Source organism: Trematomus bernacchii, unplaced genomic scaffold (assembly GCF_902827165.1).
Source record: "Trematomus bernacchii unplaced genomic scaffold, fTreBer1.1, whole genome shotgun sequence".
Classification (NCBI taxonomy): domain Eukaryota; kingdom Metazoa; phylum Chordata; class Actinopteri; order Perciformes; family Nototheniidae; genus Trematomus; species Trematomus bernacchii.
Window position 1 is genome coordinate 19,690,741 of NW_022987973.1, and position 23,157 is coordinate 19,713,897.

Sequence of the window (23,157 nt, forward strand, 5' to 3'; positions counted from 1 at the left end):
TATTTAGTGGTAAAACTGCAGCAAGGTTAAATACAGGTTGAATTAATATGATAATAAAGCACTCATAGCAGGGCTTCTCATAATTAGGGCCTGCACTGAGATATTGTCAATAGTAATGAACTGAATGTACATACATACACTGGAAACCAAATTACTCCAGCAGCAGAATGCCCTGCGTAAGTTAATGCTGCCCCTGACATTCTGTCCGCTAACAAGATAGCTAAGATAAAATAGTGTTTTTTCCTTGATAGCCGGGTGAAAGAAAAACACGAGAAATGAAAGCGAGTGGAGGCATGGTTATGCAACACTAAGCATGGATGATGCATACAATTAAAAAAGTCAGAGTGACCGCTGAACTTATCCTTCTCTGGTCTGATGGCAGCGGTATGTGCACCGGCGCATTAGCAGCCAGGTGACAGCTGCGGCGCGGCGTATAGCTGTGATTAATAGCCTGATAGCTCCTTTCACAGAGGCTTTGCGGACAGAGTGGCGTCCAAGGTGGGGCGATGTCATGGGAGCATCCGTCTGTGATTATATATCCTGTGTCTGCAGATAAGAAGACTGGTTAGCCTACTGCCAATCACACCCACAGATTGTATTTGGTTTTCTTCTAAACATTAAAACGGGAGCAATTCTGCAAGTGCGTAGCAAACTCATGTCAGTTAAAAAGCAGAAGCGTAAGGAAACACCTGCTTGGGTGTTAATAACACTGTTTCTGCTTACTAAATATATTAGCCGCATTTGGAAATATTGGGTGTCTTTTCTACATCACTGAGATGTTTCAGTGGTGGCAATGTTAGAGGTTCATTTAGTTTGATCTCTTCCTTCTGGCTGGTGCATGCTGTGATTGGTTCTGGACCCCTGTACTCTGAAATAACATTAGGCAGGAAAAGACAATTAATTACTGCATATGAATGACTAGCAATCCTCAAGCCAGACATTGTAAGGTAAGCACATTTGACCCTCTTTTGACCCTCCCACTGGCTGATGTATGACAATTGCTCATTAAAATAAAAGGCTGGCTCAAAGGAAGAAAGTCTGTAGTGTGTGTGTGTGTGTGTGTGTGTGTGTGTGTGTGTGTGCGTGTGTGTGTGTGCGTGTGTGTGTGTGTGTGTGTGTGTGTGTGTGTGTGTGTGTGTGTGTGTGTGTGTTAGAATTTCCTCCAGCTGCTCCAGTTTCCTGTCACAGCCCAAAGACATGCAGATTAGGGTGAATTGATGACCTAAAAATGAAGCCTGGGTTTGTTTGCTTATGGCCTTTGTTGACCAAATGGTCCCAGGAACTGAGGAATCCTAAGAACCCAATAGCAGACTAAAAGTTACTTTTAAACATATCATTTGGTTCCTACTTGGCCGTTTACACACACACACAGACAGACAAGTTTTGACAACCACATGCTGTTCTTTGTAATTTAGCATTGTGTGACCATGATGTTGAAATAGATTTTGAAATGGAGATGTGCAAAGGCGGAAAAAAGAAGACCTAAAAAGGAAGTACTTTAAATGTGTATTTTGCTGAACTTTTTAACTGAAAAAAACATTTTTAAATGACAATATGTAATACGTATTGTTATTCAACATATTCAACATTATAGTAAATTATATTCAGCTTATTTCAGTCAGTAACAGGCTCTAGCGCCACTGTGAAGGATATGCACTGTATATGCAACCCAAGAGTACAATATCCTTACTAAAAAGCTAATTTGGCTTATTATTGTTTTTCTCAGGATTTTATTAATTGTCATAATCATTGGAAACCATTATCATTAATGAAAAAATTCTTCTTTAATCACCCAGCCCAAAGACCAATCGTTATATTGGTATTATCTATAGCATGGAGAAGTTCCTGAGTCCCTACATAATGATAAAATAAATTTTTAATATCCTGGTTTGGTTACAAGATTTAACTTTCTGCCAAAAATATGTAATATGTGGTGAAGTGGATTATCAGCTTTGTGAAGCAACACTGTTCATCAAGAGAAGAGGCGCACATCTCTCAACACATTATTCATCGTGTCATCCTGATCACTGACCCAGGCTCAGCCATTCAGACGGACAGAATATGCCCTTACAGTACTAGGTGCCCTGTCATTATGGTAATGGTGCTGGGTGTCAAAACCCTGCTGCTGCTCTCCGACAAGATAAACACTTATCACATCATTACACACCATTATTGATTTTAATGAAGTCAACAAGCTCCCAAGCACAGGATACCCTCTCAACGGTTGACTCATTACATGTTCCAACATGTGAATAACCCAGGGCTCAATTATCAAGTCAGTGAGCTGTCCTCGAGCCTGCTTACCTCCCCCTCCTCTTCACTAAACCACACGGAAAATCAGTCACAACTTCGGCCTGTTCTGTTGCTGTGAGTGATGGAGATGTCCTGATAACAGTAAGGGCAATTTATCTTCGAGCCAATATTGGATTTTTTATTACATATTCAGTCATGCTTCACCCTGCCAATGTAATGAAGGTTCTCTGGGGTAAAGGTAAACAGGTACATGGTGTGTTTTAGCATTAAAAGTGGTAAACTCAAAGATACTGAGGTAACAAATGTAACTGAATGTATCAGAGCTCAGAAGGCAGAACTGCAGTCATTTTTTACTAACTTGTGTGCCCCTGAGCAAGGGACTTAAAACCCTAAATGCTAAGTGATCCGCTCAATGGCCTTCAATACTGAAACAGTAATAAAAAACAACATCCTAAGTTGTTTTGATTGAGGTTAAGATTTGAAATAGGATTCCTGTCTTGAAAAAAATCATGCCTCCTAAGAAGGATGTTTTAATGTATTCATAGTGTAAAATTAAACAGCCTTAATTGATGTTACATACTGTAGGGCGTTGTTTAGAATGTTACCCGGCAAATCGTGGGATTGCATTATCTCCTTTCCTTTGATAAAGAATGGTCAAGTATATTCTATGCTAAAGGGGGAACTAAAGCAAGCTTTAAAGGCAGATTTCCTCAGATAATTCGTCCTGCTGGTATAATGGCTGCGACTTAGATACATCTGGGTCATTTTACTCAGTAAGGAACCTTCATGAGCAGAAAAAACATTATTCAACTGCAGCCTGTGAGTGGGAAAAAAGTCCCTTTGTGTGTCTGCCAAATGAGTGTTATGTAATGTACCGGGCAACCTCCATGTGTGAATGTGCGTGACTGTGTGGGTGTGCATCTTCTGCCTGAAGAAGACAGTTGGCATTTACAGCAAAATACTTTGATAATTAGTTATATATTTCACAAGTATGCAAAAAGTACATAAATGTCTAACACCACTTTGTCAGTGTTATGTGTGCACCTGTTCACCAGCTATTAGTATTTCATCCATCAGGAGTTACAAACTTGTCATCGGGGAGTTCCTCTCCACTCACTTCAGGACGTTCATCACACGAAGGTCACACCGAAACTCCACCAGCTGTTCTTTATTAACACTCAACCTTTCAATAGAGCCTTCTGCCAGTTACAGGAGGAAGTGTAGTTAAACAGAGGAGAGGGGTATGTGTTTCTTCACTGGCAACAACCTTGCACTGGCAACATTCAAACACCTGCCTTTACATTCTCAACCTCTCTCTTTATACCATGTAGTGTAATGGTTTTACTGAAATAAAAAACCATTACCTAACCCTATCAAGATAGGGAAAACATGTAATGTATTAACCAGTACCCTGGTGATAACACAAAAAGCATTTGGGTGACTTTTTAAACCCTCTGATATTCCCCACTAAACAAACCAGAAGTGTTTGAAATGCATGACCATAGGGGGAAAACAACTATTTTCAATAATCCAAACAGCTAAAACAGTGAGCTAAGAACTAAGACAGATATTTGTCAGACTTTTTTTTCTTCTGGACTAATACATAGCAAACAACTACCTACACCTCCCGAAACCTGCATCTCCTCGTCTCCATTAGAGAGCAAGACTTGTCCTCCACATTGCAGAAAACAAAGGTTTTGCTGAATTAAATAAATCGATAAGTGCTTCCTTCACTGTGATATAATCCTTGAACTGCAACATCCTGGATATACTATACTTTTTCAAAGACAGCACAGTTGACATGCTTAAGGCAACAGGTGCAGTGAGCTGAGGCCCCTTTGTACTCTGAGCATCTGTATTATAGCCAGGAGCGTTCTGCAGGTATTTTTGGGGAAGAACTACATGAGGCTTTCACTGTTTATATGGCTGTGACTATTGACAACACTGTGATATAATCCTTGAACTGCAACATCCTGGATATACTATACTTTTTCAAAGACAGCACAGTTGACATGCTTAAGGCAACAGGTGCAGTGAGCTGAGGCCCCTTTGTACTCTGAGCATCTGTATTATAGCCAGGAGCGTTCTGCAGGTATTTTTGGGGAAGAACTACATGAGGCTTTCACTGTTTATATGGCTGTGACTATTGACAACCCCTTTGAAGCTTGATGCGCTGAGTTCACTGAGTTCAGAGTTGAAATATCTTTTACTTCAAGCACTTGGAGTTGTTGACACCAATGCATGCATATGGCAATATAACAATGTCAGCAAAACAATGAGACAACAATGTTGCAAAGAGAATGAGGATTAATACCTAAAGCACCTGAAATTGGGAAGCAAAATAATGCCAACACACTCAGACCAAGATTAACTGCAACTAAAAAGGACACAATATATTTAATATTTAAAATGCTAAGGAGAGACCATCCATCCATCCATCTTCTCCCGCTTATCCATGGTCGGGTCGCGGAGGTCGCAGTTCCAGCAGAGAGCCCCAAACTTTCCTTTCCCTGGCCACATCAACCAGCTCTGACTGGGGGATTCCAAGGCGCTCCCAGGCCAGCGAAGAGATATACTCCCTCCACCTGGTCCTAGGTCTACCCCTCGGTCTCTTCCCAGCTGGACGTGCCTGGAACACCTCCCTAGGGAGGTTTCCGACTTCCACGCAACTTTGATGAGACGTGTCAACCATGACAGTCCCTTAACACCCAGAGCCTTCAGCATTTCTGGGCGGATCTCATCCACCCCCGGGGCTTTGCCACTGTGGAGTTGCTTGACTACCTCAGTGACCTCCCCCCGGGAGATTGGTGTTGATCCCCCGTCATACTCCAGCTCTGCCTCTACCATAGAGGGCGGAGTTGTCGGGTTCAGGAGTTCCTCAAAGTGTTCCTTCCAACACCCTAACACTCCATCAGTTGAGGTCAACAGTGTCCCATCCTTACTGTACACAGCTTGGATAGTTCCCTGCTTCCCCCTCCTGAGGTGTCGGACAGTTTTCCAGAACAACTTTGGTGCCGCCCGAAAGTCCTTTTCCATGGCTTCTCCGAACCCGCTCACCCACACCCGCTGCTTTGCCTCGGCCACGGCTGCTCAGCCACGGCTGCTGCCCTTCGGGTCTGTCGGTGCCTTGCAACTGCCTCGGGACTCTCCCGGGACAACATATCCCTGAAGGCCTCCTTCTTCAGTCGGACGGCTTCCCTGACCACCGGTCTCCACCAGGAGGTTCAAGGGTTACCGCCCCTTGAGGCACCTAAGACCTTGAGACCACAGCTCCCCACCACAGCATCGGCAATAGAGGCTTTGAACACTGCCCACTCTGGTTCAATGTCCCCCACCTCCACAGGGATGCCCGAAAAGCTCCGCCGGAGGTGTGAGTTGAAGGCCTCCTGAACTTGGGCCTCCTCCAGACGTTCCCAGTTCACCCGCACTACACATTTGGGCTTACCAGGTCTGTCCAGAGGCTTCCCCCGCCACTCGACCCAACTCACCACCAGATGGTGATCAGTTGACAACTCCGCCCCTCTCTTTACCCGAGTGTCCAAAACATACGGCCTCAGGTCCGATGATACGATAACGAAATCGATCATGGACCTTCTGCCTAGGGTGCTCTGGTACCACATACACTTATGAGCATCCTTATGTTCGAACATGGTGTTTGTTATGGCCAATCCATGACTAGCACAGAAGTCCAGTAACAAACCACCACTCCGGTTCAGATCAGGGGGGCCGTTCCTCCCAATCATGCCCCTCCAAGTGTCTCCATCATTTCCCACATGTGCGTTGAAGTCTCCCAGCAAGATTAAAGAGTCCCCTTCAGGAGCCCCATACAGGACTCTTTCCAGGGTCTCCAAGAAGGCCGAATACTCTGAACTGCTGTTTGGTGCATAAGCACATACAACAGTTAGAGTTTTCCCACCCATAACCCGCAGACGAAGGGAGGCGACCCTCTCGTCCACTTGTGTGAACTCCAACAAAGAAGCACCCAACCGGGGGCTTGTGAGTATCCCCACACCCGCCCGGCGCCTCACACCTTGGGCAACTCCGGAGAAGAATAGAGTCCAACCCCTATCCAGAAGTAAGGTTCGACACACACACACACACACACCTCTTTTACTTTCTCTTTCTTGATCCTCCTTAGCAACGGAATTGACCAATCAGAATTGAGTATTCAACTAAGCCTTGTAATAAAAGTTGTTAGTAGCCTTAAGGGCCTACGCAGTCGCTGCACTAAACTACATTTTAGCATTTAAAATACCTAGCCATTATTTTGCGGTTATTTTGGTGAAAGTAACTCAAAAGTAATATAAAAGTAGTGTAACTCATTACATTTCAGAGACAGTAATATTGTAATGTAACTCATTACTTAAAAAATAAAGTAATAAGTAATATGTAATGTATTACATTTCGGAAGTAACTTGCCCAACACTGTATGTATGTTATTTATAGACATGATGTGGCATCATTCCTCCCTCCCTATAAAGTCAAAGCTCATCTTGGTTGCACCGGAGCATTAAATTAGTGCTGTGACAGTTACAACTAAGGGTTGTTGGCGGGTTTAATTGTCAGCGGTTAAATGTGGTGTGAATGTAAGGCAGCCTGGCAGAACCTTTGGGTCATAAACCACTCTGAGCTGTCGTGCTTTGTGGAGCGGAGCAGAAAATCACTGCTCCAAGGGAAAATCCTTGACAGTACTCTGACGGCTAAAATAATCAATCCCCAAACAAAGCTTAACTTCAGGATAAATAGAGTTTTGGCATACAAATGTATCTAATAATTCCCTCGGAAAGAAAGACGAAGCAAAATATTTGTGTATACATTCATCACTTTATGTTTAGATGGCCCTAAATTATGTATTTACGTGTATACGCTTCTGATACAGTTTTGTCACAGCCTTTGCATCTCTGGGCATATTTGAAAAAGTAGTCGGTTCAGCAACTACGTGTAAGAGACTCGTTTAGTCCAATGACACACAACTCATTTCTTGTCTTGTTCACCTCAGTGTGGTGTGTGTGTGTGTGTGTGTGTGTGTGTGTGTGTGTGTGTGTGTGTGTGTGTGTGTGTGTGTGTGTGTGTGTGTGTGTGTGTGTGTGTGTGTGTGTGTGTGTGTGTGTGTGTGTGTAAACGGCCAAGGACGATGTCTTAGCTAAGTGGAGATGACTGATGTCCTCGCAGTCATAATTGTGTCATTACCAGCCGGTGTTACATGATCATTAGTCCCTGTGGTCTCCGCTGTGATTAACATATTGGGGATGACTTAAAAGAGAGGAGGAGGAGGAGCGTCTGTCCGTCTCCAGACTCGACCAAAGCCATATCTTCACCTTCCAACAAGACACACACAGGACATGACCTGAGGTGATCTCTTTTTCATTATCTGTGCTCTGATGGTAGTTGGGTCCCAAGTCAGGTGCCAACTCCTTGAAGGTCTGACTTTGAAGACTGAATATTTTGTTACGGGTCAATACGGCCTGTCCCTCTTGTTTCACATAGTCTTTTCCTGCGGCCAAAATCAAACGTTATTTTGGAAAGTCAGTATCCCACAAAATCCCTTGCCTAGTATGCTGGTGCACCCAGTGCTTGTGTTCTGGTGATACTTTTTCACTGGTTAATGTACAGATCAGAAAGGACCAAAACTAAATAAAACGTTACATTTGTAAACTTGTACACTCATTATACCTAATTACAGACTATTGCCAATACATACGTTACCTGGACTTTAAAGTTTAAAGAATATAAATCAAGCGTACATTTTGTTCCTGTTAGTAGCCTGAATATTTTGACAGCTGATTTTCAGAATAGTAAAAGTTATACATATTGATGAGTTACCTTTTTCCCGGCCAAGTGAAAAGTCACAACCTATCCCCTAAACTCAGGAATCAGAGAACTTCCCTCACTCACTGCTATTTACAATTTTGTTAGGCATTCAAGTTCAACTTATTTTTGGTAAAACCTTATGAGATTAAGATCACCCAATAAAATGCACCAAAGGCCAGGTTTTGGTGAGACTACAATGGAAGTTTAAGAACAGTCCACTTTTCTTCAGGGCTCCATAGGAACCACTTTTATAGGCTGTGTCATTTAAAGGATGGAGCAACTGAATTAGGACAGAGACAGTGTTTGATTGATGGTGTGTTACAGTACCTGTAGGGATCTGGAAAGTCAGCTTAGACTGTATCTCTGCTGGTTGCCTGCAACAACCCTGTGGCTACAGGATCAGCAAGTCTGCCTATTTCCGCCTTTTGAAAAAGATTCAATTTCTCTCAACCGCATTTACAGCTCTAGTACTAATCCTCTGATAAGTGCTGTGTTTACGGAGTGTGGGCCTGCATCAGAGAGCACTGTCTCCCATTTTAGAAATCCAAGCCCTATCATTTTGATCAATGAAAAGACCAGAAAGTCTGTAACTGTGAGATAAGTTAATACGCCTCAGCCCTCAGCTTTATAAAAACAACTGGTTGCTTGAATTGAGATATGTCAGTAAAAGTTTATTAAATTGGGTCTGCTCCAAAAGATTATCACTGTAGTGATATGATCTTTGCATTAATTAATGAAGACTTTTTTTTTCTCATCAGTGTGCTTTACTGTGTGATGGAGGACAATTTGGTTTGTTAATTAAAACCTGACAATCACTTTGGCAATCTGATGGCACATCGCAATCCAGCTAATGTGAAAATAGGGAATAGCAAACACTTGGGGTACAACACTGATGCTAATTATATAAGCCAGGCTAGGTAATGTGCATTCACTCCCTTTAGGCTACTTATAGCAACAATGTTTTTCAGGATTGCATGGTAGCTTTCAGGCTCGAGTCCAAAGGAAATGTGAACAATTTAGCCCATAGACCATGCTGAGCAGCAAGCCAGCAAGGCCTCTGGCTTGAGGATTACCACCCCAATCCCCTACAGCTCAGAAATGGTCAGGAAATTGAATGAGAATAGCAGGGATAACCCTATGAAGAATGAGGCGAGGAAACGGAGCGATGCCAAGGACAACGTTGGCTGTGTTGGAGCCCATGCAGTCAGTGCAGTGCAGATGGCAGAGATGGATGCCACCCAGAAGAGAGTTTGAGAAGTGGGACATAGAGGGTGAGAAGGGATTCAGAGGAACAGGAACAGACACACACACACACACACACACACACACACACACACACACACACACACACACACACACACACACACACACACACACACACACACACACACACACACACACACACACACACACACACACACACACACACACACACACACACACACACACACACACACTCTCACACACACACACACACACACACACACACACACACACACACACACACACACACACACACACACACACACACACACACACACAGACACACACAATTCATTACAGGTTTTTCAGTGATCTTTTACCAGAGTGCTCACCCACTGTGACCCCTGCAGACCTTTGCCAGTTTCACAGTAGGCCGAGTCAATCCTCCCACCTCACACACAGAAGCTCTCCTTACATTCTCACACTTTTAGCTTCATGGACAGCACTTGGCTAGCAATACTGCCCGGACTTTTCAACACTGTCCTCTCTTTTTGTGTTGTTTTTGCTCTGATTGAATGTCAGCCTGTTTGAAGGTAGGTATAGCTTTTCAGTTTAATTCTACTGGGATTTTGTTTTTGTAGGTCCTAGATCTCAGCAATTGAGGATTTGCAAACCCAGAGTGATCCTTTAACTGTGTGAGTATTGCTTTGGTCAGCAATGCCCTTTTTTCAATAAGTCCCTGTTCCACACTAACACAATTTAACTTATTCCCAATTGATATTTCTATGGAATGAGCATTTGCCTAAAAATGTCGATCAGCGTGTATCTATTTCTGCAAAATAGTCTTTACCAAATAATCTTGAGTTTTCACAGGAGAAAACTTTGTTGGGTTTAGGCAACACAACTTCAAAGTTAGTTTAGGAAAATAATGTTGAAATAACTCCAGTTACATGAACAGTTAATCAATTTGTATGCGGGTTACATTAGTCTCCTGGCTGAAAGGCATGGGCTTTATACCTGCTGGTTTACATATTGTGAAATATAATTTTCTTTGAGGGATATACACAAATTGCAGTGCATTACTTTCTGTAGGTATAACTACCATAAATGAATGACAACAGCCTGCTGAGTTACGTGAATTAACACTTTGGAAGCTACACAGTGCTATTATAGTTTAATCTGTTGGTTAATGAGCAGCTCACTAGAGCAGCTTGAGGTTAGGGGCCTCGCTAAAGGCCCCTTCAGTTGTTGCAATGAGAGAGGGTTGACAGCTGCTGTTTTATTTTCGCCACTTAGATTTATCATGCTGGTTTGTAGAATGAACACTTGACCCAATGGCTAGAATTTGGTGGAGAAATGTCTCTTGACCTGTGGATTATCTGGTAAAATGTTGGTGGTGATCCAACGCTGAAAAATGACCTCTTGTACTCTTGTGCTTCTGCAATTAATTATTCCTGGAAAGGAATGATGGCCTTCATCTATGAAAGAAGACTTCCTATCCAAAAGTTAAAATGAATAGCACAACATTTTGGGAAATATAGAATTTCTGGCAGACTTGATCATACTGAATGGTTGCATTCATGTCCACACTGTGACATATAATCCTATATGTAATACAAGTGGCCTTAACTTTAATTAAATTGTCAAAGAACAGTTCAAGGTTCATCCAAACAACACTATCAGTAATGGATAAGAGTGAATTATTATCCAGATTGTCTGTATAAGACACATTGAATGTCCCAGAACACCAAGCCATACAGCAGGTTTTAATTCCTTTTCAAACTCTAGGCATCATCCTGTCATTTGGTGCATTTAGGTGCAGGTGGGAATGTCGAAGACTTTCAGGCTCTCAACATATGCTTTGACAAACGACAAACCTTACGGTAGGGCACAGCTAACAGCATGAAGTTGGCGAAGGGTTGTTCTGCTGCCTTTTAGCTTGTCCTTGTTTTTATCTACTGTACCTTACTTACTGCCTGTCTGTCCTCTTTGTATCCCCCCCACAGCTAACCCAACCTCGACCCACTACCTCCACAACACACATAACTGCAGAGGAGTGGGCGATGTTGCTCATTCGTTCCCTGTCATTACATCTTTGTTTTAACACGGCAGAGGCAGAGTTCCCACAGAGAACCTGATTGATTCACAGAAGTACAAACACAGCCAATTACTCTTTAATGCCACTGAGTGAGAGCCAATTCAGCCAGCGGCACAAGAAGACAGACACACACCGCTGCTCCCATCATAGCAGTCTGAATAAGGACGCATGAGGATTATCTAAACCGCTCCACAATCAATAAGTCACTTTGTTTGCATGGCGCCTCTCAGCGCACATCTCATTGGCTCTATTAGCGCTTTTTATCTAAATGACTTGACAATGATGGAGTCCTTGATATAGCATGAGTACAACCACCTTGACACATCAGAGGTGTGCATTCCCATGTTATTTCTGCTTCCTGGCCTCCAGACTCATTGAGGAAAGGTAAGCAGAAGCTGTCAGTTTTAGCGGATTAGCTGTAGCATAGGGCAGTTGCTGGAGACACATCGTGTTTTCCTGAGCTTATCTAAAAACCCAGGACAGCTACACACATCACACACACACAAACACACTTGCGCTCACACACAACTTCAATCCTTCAGTGGAAGTCCTGCAGGCTCTGCCCCTGATTAGCTTATTTCCAACCTATGTGGATATGGTTCCTGCAGGTTTGCACTCCCAGGGATCTGTCTTTATTTCTGTCCGTTTGTAGCTTTACAGCCTCCCACCACCATGAATGTGTTTGTCAGTGTACCGGTCTGTACCACCCAGAAGCCAAATGCCCAGCTCATCTCAGCTCATTTGCTTACATACGATAACAGCACCTTTATCGGGTAAAGCTACATAGACAGATATGATTGGGAAAATCCGCCACAAATTACTTCTTAAATCCTAAATTATCTGTCTTGGGTTTAAGGGAATTGGATGCAGCGATATCAGCTGTGAACATCTCAGTAACTATGGCTTAGGACATGAGGACACACTACATGGGAAGCATTCCCTGAGCCAGCAACCTTAGCCTTGACAAAGGGTGTTCAGAATGTCTGGAAAGAAAACCAAAATAATGGCATTTAAAGAGTCAGTGGTCCCAAGTTAGGTTTTTCACCCATGTGTGGCGATCTCTAGCTATGCAGATAATATTGGTTTCATGTGCTGATGTTTTTAGATATCCATCTGAGATGTTTGCCACCATCCCAACACTGTGGAGGGGAATGTTATTTGGATGGTGGTGCTCAATGAAAAAATGAAGTCTTACTTAAGAGTTAAAGAGTACAAATGACACGACATGTTTTTATTGTACAAAGCTTTTGAGAGTCCCAAACAAAAGTCAATTTACCCCCACCTTACTGGAGTGGAGGCATGTATCCGATCAAGCACAATATACAAAAGTGTTCCAAGGTAACAGGTCTTGTCTTTTCTTAGTACAATATTTATTGAATATCTGAAAATCTGAAAGGAAATCCTCTGAAATGTGATTTGCATGGTTGTCACACTCTCATCCAAAACACTCCATTAAGGAAAAAGCTGTATGATCGGCAAAGTAGGATCGCTTTGTGGAGATCATTCACAGGGATCTCTTACCAGGGGCAGATAACAGCAGCACTCCTACTGCAATGAAAACATTACCGCATTTCTCTACATTGAGAGGCCTGTGCAAATATTAACTATAGGTCTAAGCATAAAGTGCTACAACATGTTTCGACTGAGGCTTCTTCAAGTTTGCTGAGTAAACAAGATTGTTTATTTACAGGATAGACTAATCTTGTTCAATGCAAGACAAAATCAACACTGCAATTATTATTTGATTTAGTTCAACTGTAAATCCATGTACGTTAAATCAAAGCAAAGCAGATAATCTTATATTTAGATAAAAAATATATTTGGGTTTAAGGCCAATATGGACTGAAATGATACAGTATTAAAAAAATTCAAACAAGTTTGCCCATTTTTTTCAAGGACCTTTTTTCCGGTAAGTGTAGTGTAACTCATTTCCATTCATTATTGTTCTTCTGATAAAATCTGATAAAAAGCAGATACAAAGGTTTTCTGTTTGTGTGTTTCCTAAACAACCAAGCCAATTTTTACACTTTATTTTTTTCCCTTTGGGGCCATCAAGTGCAAAATGTTCAAGAAATGGATCACAGCCACTCCAATCCCTCTACAGATGTTATGTAAAACACTGCATGGACATGTTCGAGAGTGATGTGGCTGCATCTACTGTTAGCACTGATAGTTAGCTCTCAAGTGATTTTATCGAGCCTATTATTAAATTGCAGCAACTCAATGTAATTAGGTCACTCAGTTTTCCAGAAATGAAATAAATTGCACAAGACATGTGCGCAGAACACAACATTAAAAACAATCCCTCTTTGTCACAGATTTAGTTTGACATGTGTTTTTTGTTCCTCTGTGAATTTCATCATGTTGCATGACCTCGACCAAGATGTCTGAAATGTGTTCAAGAAGCTCAAGTTGCAGTTCCTATGAAAGTATTAGCACCGAGGTCGCGGCATGTTATCAGTGACTGGTAAAAGCTAGAGAAAGAGAGAAGGATCGAGCAAAGAAGAGAAGAAATGTGCTGTGGTGTCAGTGGAGATTGACTGGAGATCAGCAACATCATAAAGTGCCTCCCCAGAGCCTGAGAGCTAAGGGACACATCAGAGAGGCCGTCTCTTAACCCAGGGAGCTCTGCTGCTCCGGAGCTAAATGAGAGCGCGCTGAACAAACAGAAAAAGCACTGTGAGGTTTCATCTGTCGGCCTCACACTGGGCTCTAATCGTGTTACCCATAGCAGAAAAAAGCATTGTGGTCTATAAGCCAAATAAAAACTGCGGAAGAATGCAGCCCCAGCCGGTGATTGACAGCAATGTGAGCGGTGAGGGAGTCATAACATTTGCATCAAATGCATGTTAATTAGGCTCAATTAAACTTAGCAAGTACTGCAATCCAAACACACAGCTGGTGGGGCGGTGAAACACATCCACCTTTACATGTCACACAAGGGCAATTTGGTGTTTGAGTCGCACATAAGAGTCCCGAGGCACAACAGGACCTAATGTTGCCATTAATGTAGGTGGAGTGACCCATGAGGGTTCTTACCAGCATGACAGTTCTCCACAATAACCTCCTGAGACCATTTCTATGGAAATAAGCTTCATCTCTGCATATGTGAAAATACTTGACTCGACTCGAGCGTCTTGCTAACTGCTCTGACTTTTCCCGAATGCACTCCCCCATAAACATTTCCAAGGACGCGCTGTAGTGGTGAAGCCTTTAATTTGAAACATGGAGGAGGAAGGAAGAGCATTTAAGGCACTTGAGAGGCTGTTAAAAAAAAGTGGGAGTTATTTTGGGTATATATAAAGCTGCACTATATACAGTAGATGCCCTACGGTTCAACATTAGCTGCATGCTGGGATTTCACCCACCCTGAAAACAGAGCAGCCTCTGTGGTAACAACCGGCCATTTGGGAGGAGGGTCCCCGCAGCACTAGCTGGGAGACAGGGAATTATGCTGTTTCTCCTTAGCTGATGCAACTACTCGCAACATCCACTGCTTCTTTATTTGGAGCATTATTGTGAGAGGACTTAACCCAATGTGAACATAGCCTTTTACGATACCATTTACAAGCTGTCAGCAAATTAACAGCAACAGTATTATTTCCTTCAGAGCTGGGAAATATACAGTGGTAGATGTTCAGGGACTCTAAGAATATCACTGACAGCGTAAAAACAAAAGCTGATGAGGATAATTAGCCTATGGTAAGCCCATTAGCACAAACGTTAGAAGTAACAGTATGCTAAGTGGAGCAGTGTCAGGTGGTATGACACACTGAGCAGTAGAGTGAGATGCAGTTGTTGCTTTTTATCAATGGTAATGAGAGCTTTAACATGTATCTCTTCGATTTACACACAGCATCTATTGCAATTCTGTCCATCATGGGAGAGGGATCCCTCCTCTGTTGCTCTCCCCGAGGTTTCTCCCATTTTTTCCCTTTAAACTGTGGGTTTTTCTCCGGAAGTCTTTCCTTGTACGATGTGAGGGTCTAAGGACAGAGGGTGTCGTTTTTTCTCATACAAACTGTGCTGTTGTATTAGCTGTAAAATGTCTTTACTGTAGGGTATTTTTATTAATTGTACAGCACTTTGGCTCGACCAAAAATCGTTTATAAATGTGCTATATAAATAAAACTTGATTTGATTTGATTTGATTTAGTGCCTCAAAATTCACACAGGGTTTATCTGTTTGTACAGATAACATATTTGATCCCAGGGTAATGACAATCCTGATTCAACATCCATGTATATACAGTATATATATTGTATATATTCTTTTTTATTGATAGGAAATATTGACATATTCCGTCTGGATAGGTTTCGTTGTTGCTGTTGTTTGCTCTCTCGTCTCACAGTGAGAAGGTGTTTGGTTTGAGTGTGTTCTGCCCTGGTTTCCACAGCTCATTCCACAACCCGAAACGTGCAGCTAAAGTTAATTGGTGACTCTAAATTGCCTGAAAGTGTGAAGGGGAGCTTCTCTATAGCCTCTTTCCCACTGGACAAAAAATGACTTACTTCTGGCTTTTTATCTTTATAGGAAAGGTTACAATTGTCATTTATTCCTGGGACAAATTACTCTGCAGGTATTTAACAGCTCCAGCTATTGTCAGTGAAACCTGAGAGGATATGCAAATTCTTCGACATTTCCTGTGCAATAAGTATGTTTTTAAAACCACCAGACAACATTGACAGAAATATGTATTATTATGCTACTTTGCTGTCCAGCCATCCTTGATAATCTTTCCAAAAACTCGCTAAAGCAGGTTTGAGAGATTGAGTGACTAACAGATATAAAGAATAAGTAACCACTATGTCCAAGATTTTCAACATGACTTTCCATATAAAAAAAATAAAGGCATACTCGTCTACTGGCCAAGGGAAATGGGTTTATTTTCACCAGGTTTTCCCGTGTTTAAGAGCATGTATATACAGGGGCGCTGCAAGACACTCTGGGGGCCCCAGGCAGAAGAGACCTGCCCCCCCATCACATCCACCACCACCACCACCCACGCCAGTTTTGGTGGAAAAAGGGTATGTGTTCAGACCTTTCCAGGGGGGAACCGAGTCTCTAGCTAAATCAGCTGTTGAATGGATCTGTATAGGTAAAGAAATAGGCTATTGACACAACAAGAAAATAGGAAAAGCTAAAAGGTTCTCAGGTAACTTTGGGAGAACATGGAAGGGATGTTATTATTCAATGCAAACAGTTCATGCAGTCTACTAGGCCCATTGAACTTCATGTGTCCATGCTGTTGCTGAAGCAGAGCCTGCAGGCCAGCAGTGAGCCCGATTGGAGCCTTTGAGTTGCTCAGTGTTAACAAGACCAATCAATAGCAACCCTTGGCTTCACCCAGCCTTCCTGCAGGATTACAAAAAAATATTTTCCAAGACAGAGTGAGGAGGAGCAGCTGGACTTATCTTTAAAGACCATGGATGAAAATGCTAGCACATATTACGATATTCATCTTCAATGGGGTAAATAAACAGACAGACCTCGGTGGGCGGCTTAGTGACGCACACAAACCATCATTAGTGTGTGCCGACTGTTTGTGTGCATTTTGTGCATATGCAGACACATTTCCCTCTTTCTGAGTCTAGGCAGATGGCTTTAAATATTAACACGTATCACACACGGATACCAGGCATGTGTCAAACATGCTGCAGGAGACAGGCTAGAATATGCTGCACCATCACTGACTTCTAAAGCCAGAAGAAAAGCATTATTCATCATAAATCACACCCCTTTTTCTTAGAGTCATAAACCAGTCAAATTGGTACGCATATTCATCGTACACATGTGGCTGTACTCAGCACAACTCTCTTTAGTGGGATGTCCACTCTCATTTGTTTTGGATAAATGTTCTTAGTTGATGGATGTTTCAGTGGAACAAACTGTGACTACTTGTTACAGAAAGACTTCCGTTCTTGCAACAAAACTTACAAAGCAACAGTACACCTGCTGTTTCCATTATCTGATGGGTGCCAAAACTCTAAACCTCAGAAATACTAGCAAAAACAATGCTTGGCATGTTTAGCTAAGACATATAGTGTAGATTAAGAGTGGAAACCAAGCCAAATGTGCCTAGTTTTCGAGGAATTACACATTGATCCAAAGACATTGGACCAAGGACAGCACACCCATACCCATCAGCATCAGCATTGACAAAGGTTGAACATGTCAGCCGTTTCAAATTTCTAGTCCATATCACTGAGGACCTCTCCTGGGAGCTCAACACCTCATGCCTGGTTAAGAAGGCTCCCCAGCGTCTCTTCATCCTGAGGAGACTGAGGAAGGCCCATCTGTCCCCTCGCATTCTGGTGAACTTCTACTGCTGTATCATTGAGAGCTGCCTCACTATCTGCATCACTGTCTGTTAGGCAACTGCCCTGCCACAGAACCAAAATCACTGCAGAGGGTGGTACTCCCCTAAGAATGTTTGCTCTCCTGCCCTTTTGGAGGCGCTACAGGAACCTCCGGACCAGGAAAAGCTTCTTCCCCTCAGCTATCAGTTGTACTCTGAATGATGACAGCTATAATGTGTTTAACTCTATAAACTGTTTACAGTGTAAATACTTCAGTTTGTCTATACTGTATCTGTCAGATGTAAAGGTGTATATTTTACTCAACATCATGCATTGCGTTGTTTTAGTACTCAGTACTGTGCAATGACAATAAATAAATATAATCTAATCAAGTTAAATACATACTCCAGAACGCACCATTAGGCGTATTCACAAGTCTGATGTGTTTTATAAGGGAATGAAACATGTCTAATTATTCTCTTTTTGAACATTTTGACACACTGGAGGACAATAACCCAGCCAAATATAATTAGACGTTACAATTATGGCAGAGTAAGGTTTGACAACTGAGTACAATAAATACCTCTCAAGCTGGTTTATGTTTGAATCCCCTGGTCCCTCCTCAAACAGTCTTCTGATTACAAGTAAATAATCTCATCTTCAATCATTCAGTTGCATATTAAAACATTTATGAGGATATAATGGTCACATTTAATGACAGCATAGCGGCACAGCCAGGAACAATCTCCGGTTTATAAAGTACAAGAGGAGAAATTAATTGTTCGGCAAAACATCTATTCGGGATATCAGCAACACTTTATCAAACTGCTGGGCTTTATTTATAGCTCAAATAAAACGGGGAAAAAAAGAAGATCGACAGAGTCTGCTGTGTAGTACATGTTATCCTAAGCCAATTTAAGTTGGAGGAGGTGGAAATGTAGCCATGTCAAATATCAGCATACTGTACAGAGAGATTCCAGCTAATCCTTTCACAATAGAAGTTTTAGCTGCCTTAAGGGAGCAAACTCCCAAACATGGATAATACCACCACAGCCGTGTCTCCCCGATGTACATAGTTGAACAATCATTGTTTCCCAGCCCTCACTCATATGGTGCATGGATTGAAAGTGGAGCTCTTGGTAAACCTCTTTACCGTACGGATCAAACAGAGACAGTGTGCAATGTTGAGGCCCCTCATTTAGTGAATTCAGTCTGCCATGGCTTCGACCCAAAGACAACCGCATCGAGCATCAAGCAAATCCTTCAATCCTCCGCCTGCCTCTCCCAAGCCTCTTAATCAAATAAGGCCATTAGTTCCATCACAAGTTCTCTAGGCCTCCAACACCCTTCGACTGGGGCTTTTACTCAGCCAAATCCAACATTCAGCTAACTGGAAGAAAACTGACAACGATTTTTCCTCGGGAGAGAGACTGCCCTCTACATTTCTAAAATAACGTCTTGAAACTCTGATAATATGTAATCCAAAAAAGTTGAAGCAGACACTACAGACAAATAATTGTTCCGCCAAAAGTATGCAGTGAAATGAAATGGACATCTTGACATTACAGACCTGGGTTATATTTCCAGATGTATATTACTTCACATATAAAATAAGAGTAAACCTTACCAAAAATTAGGCATGAGCATTTTTTTACGACAACCTAAACAGAACTTTGCCTGTGGCAGCCCAATGAAAAATAAATTAAAAATTTAAATTTCTAACTGGTTATACAATTAATAGCTGAAAGTATATTCAATGGCATGCTATGAAAAATGGCCAGCAGTAATGTAACATTTAAACAAGTGAACTATACACCCAAAGGTCCTGCAACTAAAGGACTTAGGTTTGTTGCCTAAATGTAACCTTACCATTGACCCTAACCAACTTAAAACATTGGTAAAATATTCACATATTTAACAAATCATCACATCACATCTTTCAGAGATCTTGCTCTTCTCAAAACTCGCAAATCCATGGGCTTTAATCGATTGTTGATGCCATGACAAAGGTGCAGCTATCTGTTCACAACTTATCACGGATATCTCAGACAAATCCTTGTTCCCCTTGAAGCCAGTCATCATTACGACATACAATCAGTCTGTTAATATCCAATTGGTGTGTTAAAGTCTCGATCTGTGGCCCACAGCCAGCACAAACATGCTCACAAACAATTAATTCAATGCTGACCCACTGCCAGCCATACTGTTTTTAAAATCTGGAAGTAATAGATATTATGAGTCGTTTACATGAGTCCCAGCTCAGTTTCAGCAGTCCTACCTTCACAGTAAGTCGAGTCCCCGTGGATGGAGGCAAAGCCGCTCTTGCACTCACACTCTGCTTTAGTATTCCGGTTTTTACATTCAGAGTTTTCTCCACAAATGAGTCCCTCTGCGCAGAAGTCATAACCTGAAAGAGAAGGACAAAGGAGGTCTCCATCTACTTTGGACAGTACAGAGAGATAAAAGAAGACAAATGCACAAAGAAGCAACCCTGTGCCTGGAGCCCACAATACCGTGGCTGACAAGAATCCTGATGTATAAAGTTTATGACTGCAGTAAAATGTCTGTGCCATAATAAAAGTTTGGGCCTTTTTATGGCAGCATGTACACACACCACTTAAATAACATACACACACAACACGCTGTACTTGAAGGAAGACCTCGGAGGATTGTAATCCGTCGAGCAAATAGAGTATAAGTGTGTTCTTCATGTATTTTGTGTTGATTTGGTGCTACTAAAAAAGTCAAAATAACCAAATGTGTAAGAAGGACTGCAACACTATCTGACTTACTTTTACTCTGCCAATGTTTTTCTCTCATTCATCATGATGTTTTACAGAACAGGCGAAAATAAGCCTTAAGCCACAAGACACTAAAGGAGTCTGTGCATCCAACACAGAAGTTTCAAAATAAGAGTACACAGCTAAATGTTATATAACAATTATCTCTTCACAAATGAAAAGCTTAATAAGTTTCTTTAGGCTGGGCGGCTTAGTGTGGCAAGGAAATGTTTAGCTGTCTTGTGGAGAAACCACAGGCTGAGGAATGTATTGAACAGATGGATCAACAGTGGAGAAGTGGATCAAGTTCCAGCAGGGGTGTGAGAGGTTTCTATGGACATTTGGATTTGTTGACACTCTCTTACAGTGTCTGTGGGCTCTTTTTAAGGTTTCAGGAAATAAGTGTTTCCTCAATGGAAATCGGCAGTACAGAAGACACTAAATCAGGATCCAACTGGTTCCCCACCTGTAAAGTATTGAATCTATTGAAGCACATGCTGGGATTAAAGGGGTACTATTATGCTTTTTTTTGGGTCTTCCCTTTCCTGTAGTGTTTTATAGGATTTTGTGCATGTATGCAAAGGCTTACATTCCAAAGTTCCCTCTAGACGGAGTTTCTTTCCTGCACACTCCCCCCCTGCCCGAAAGCTTTTATAGTCCTTTTTTAAATTGATATGGCATAGTGACATCACTATGCAACACTCGCACTTATATTGGCTAATGCTTCAACACATTGTACGTTATGGGCTAAGGAGTGAGATATCTCTAAGTGGTTGACAAATCATGACAGAGATTGCCAGCTAACCAATCAGGTTGTTTCAGGCAGAGGGTGAAAAGAGCTGCTGCAGCACAGGCAGTATGAGGAAAATAAAGCACTTATTGAACATTAAAGCATGGAAACATGTCACATAAGAGGCACAAAATAAAATCATGAAACCTGAAAATGAGCATAGCAGGGCTCCTTTTATAGGGCTGCACAATATGCATAATAAATAAGGCAAGAACAAATTAAACAACTTGCGGTAAATTAGCAGATACTGGCTTTTGCCTGCTTCAATCTACATCTGAAATCATAAAAACAACAAAGGTATAGTTAGTTAGATAGTTTAGTTACAAAGAGCATTTTTTTTACTGGTATTCTCTTTTTACTAAGTACAAACAAATCCCTCAATGGATTATCCCAGTTCTTAGTGTCATGTTTATTGCCTTGGGTGACATCTCAGTGAATATATGCCTGCACAGCGCCAGCCTTTTGTTGAACCTGGATCAAACCAGAATGAACCTGCACGTGTACATACATGTGAAATGAAATGTACTGAGAATCAGTCTGCTAGATAAGAAAGCAGACAGACAGGCAGGCAGATATAGGTGATTGGCTCCCGCTCAGTAAGTATGATCTGATGTAGGCCATCATGTCCTGTAATGACAGACAGACTGGCTGCACATAAAAGCCTTGAGAGGCAGGTGGCCAGGGGAGCCATTACAGTATGTAACAGTATGAGCCATGTACAAAAGCTCCTCACTTAGCCGTGTAAACATGTACAAAGGGACTGATTACACAAGGAATAACACATTTGTGTGAGTGTGTGCAGTTGAGGCTTTGATATATGGATTATTGAAATACAATACACATTCACAGACCGCTATTAGTACAATTCTTAGGGGCAGTTGTGTATTTGGCGATTTAACAAAGCCAGCGTGATACAAGTAAATATCAGAGTGGTGCCAAAGTGGTGAGCCACAAAGTGGTGAGCCACAAAGTGGAGAAGAGGTCTGGTGTTGATTAGGAAATAATGACCGGCTCTGAGCTTTAGCGATTGTGGGCATCTGTGAGAGAAGAAGGGGGGGTTGTAGGGAAGAGGCACTGTGAGTGTGATCAATCTTTAATTGTTACCACTTACTGCTCAAACTCTCCTCTCGGCTATACTCCTCTCCTCTGTCCTCTAAAACATGTTTCACCTCCTCTTCTCTCTTTCTTCTCTTTTGAACAAGTCTCGATCTTTCTCCATTCTTATCTTCCGCTGCTCTCTTCCCTTTATCTTTTCTCTCTCCTCATTTCCTTACCTTTCTTTTCATCTTCCCTTCCTCTCATTTGCTTTTTGCTCTTCACTTTCCCTTTCCCATCTTCTTCCTCTGCCAGCTTTTTTTTCCCTTCAACTCATCCAAATAAAAGGCCAATTTCCCTTCGCTCAGAACCTGTCGCAGGTTTCTTTCATTATCGCTCTATAGCTGACAGCCCCCTACAGTTTGTTTATTCAATGTATTTACTGAATTACCGGTGGCTATTTACCCTGTAGTACCTCCCTGCCAAAGCAGCGGGGGTTCAGGCAAATTGGCCTAGCAGGTGCTCTATAGAAGGCGGACCAATCTGCTCTCATAGGTATCCCAGCCAAGAAGCACCCGTTCCCGGTGGATAGGAAGAGAAACTGAATTATTGTAGAGGCACAGCCTGATTCAGAAACCGGCAGGCTGGCTTTGTTTACTCTTCGCAGCGGCAGGGGATTGGTGCGTGCCCGTCCAAAGAAAGACAGATTCATGCAACTGAGGATAGTGTGTTAAGCAGAGAGACATACCTCTACAAACATTGCAGCATCGGCCATCTGGTAGGATCTGTTCACTGACAGTGCAGTTAAGCTCTGGACAAGTTTCTGTGACTTTCACCATCAGGCCATTCTGAGAGGAGAGGACAGAAGCAAAACAACCCAATTTAAT

General features: G+C 42.1%; 1 protein-coding gene across 1 annotated transcript in view; it reads right to left on the bottom strand.

Moving 5' to 3' along the window:
- Positions 1-23,157, bottom strand: part of LOC117471831 (protein kinase C-binding protein NELL1-like) — a 297,298-nt gene that overhangs the window by 157,172 nt on the left and 116,969 nt on the right. The window contains exons 11-12 of the mRNA XM_034117067.1: positions 23,019-23,118; positions 19,944-20,072 (exon numbers count right to left, since the gene is read on the bottom strand). Of these exons, the coding sequence (XP_033972958.1) occupies positions 19,944-20,072; positions 23,019-23,118 (229 nt within the window). The remainder of the gene's footprint in view (positions 1-19,943; positions 20,073-23,018; positions 23,119-23,157) is intronic.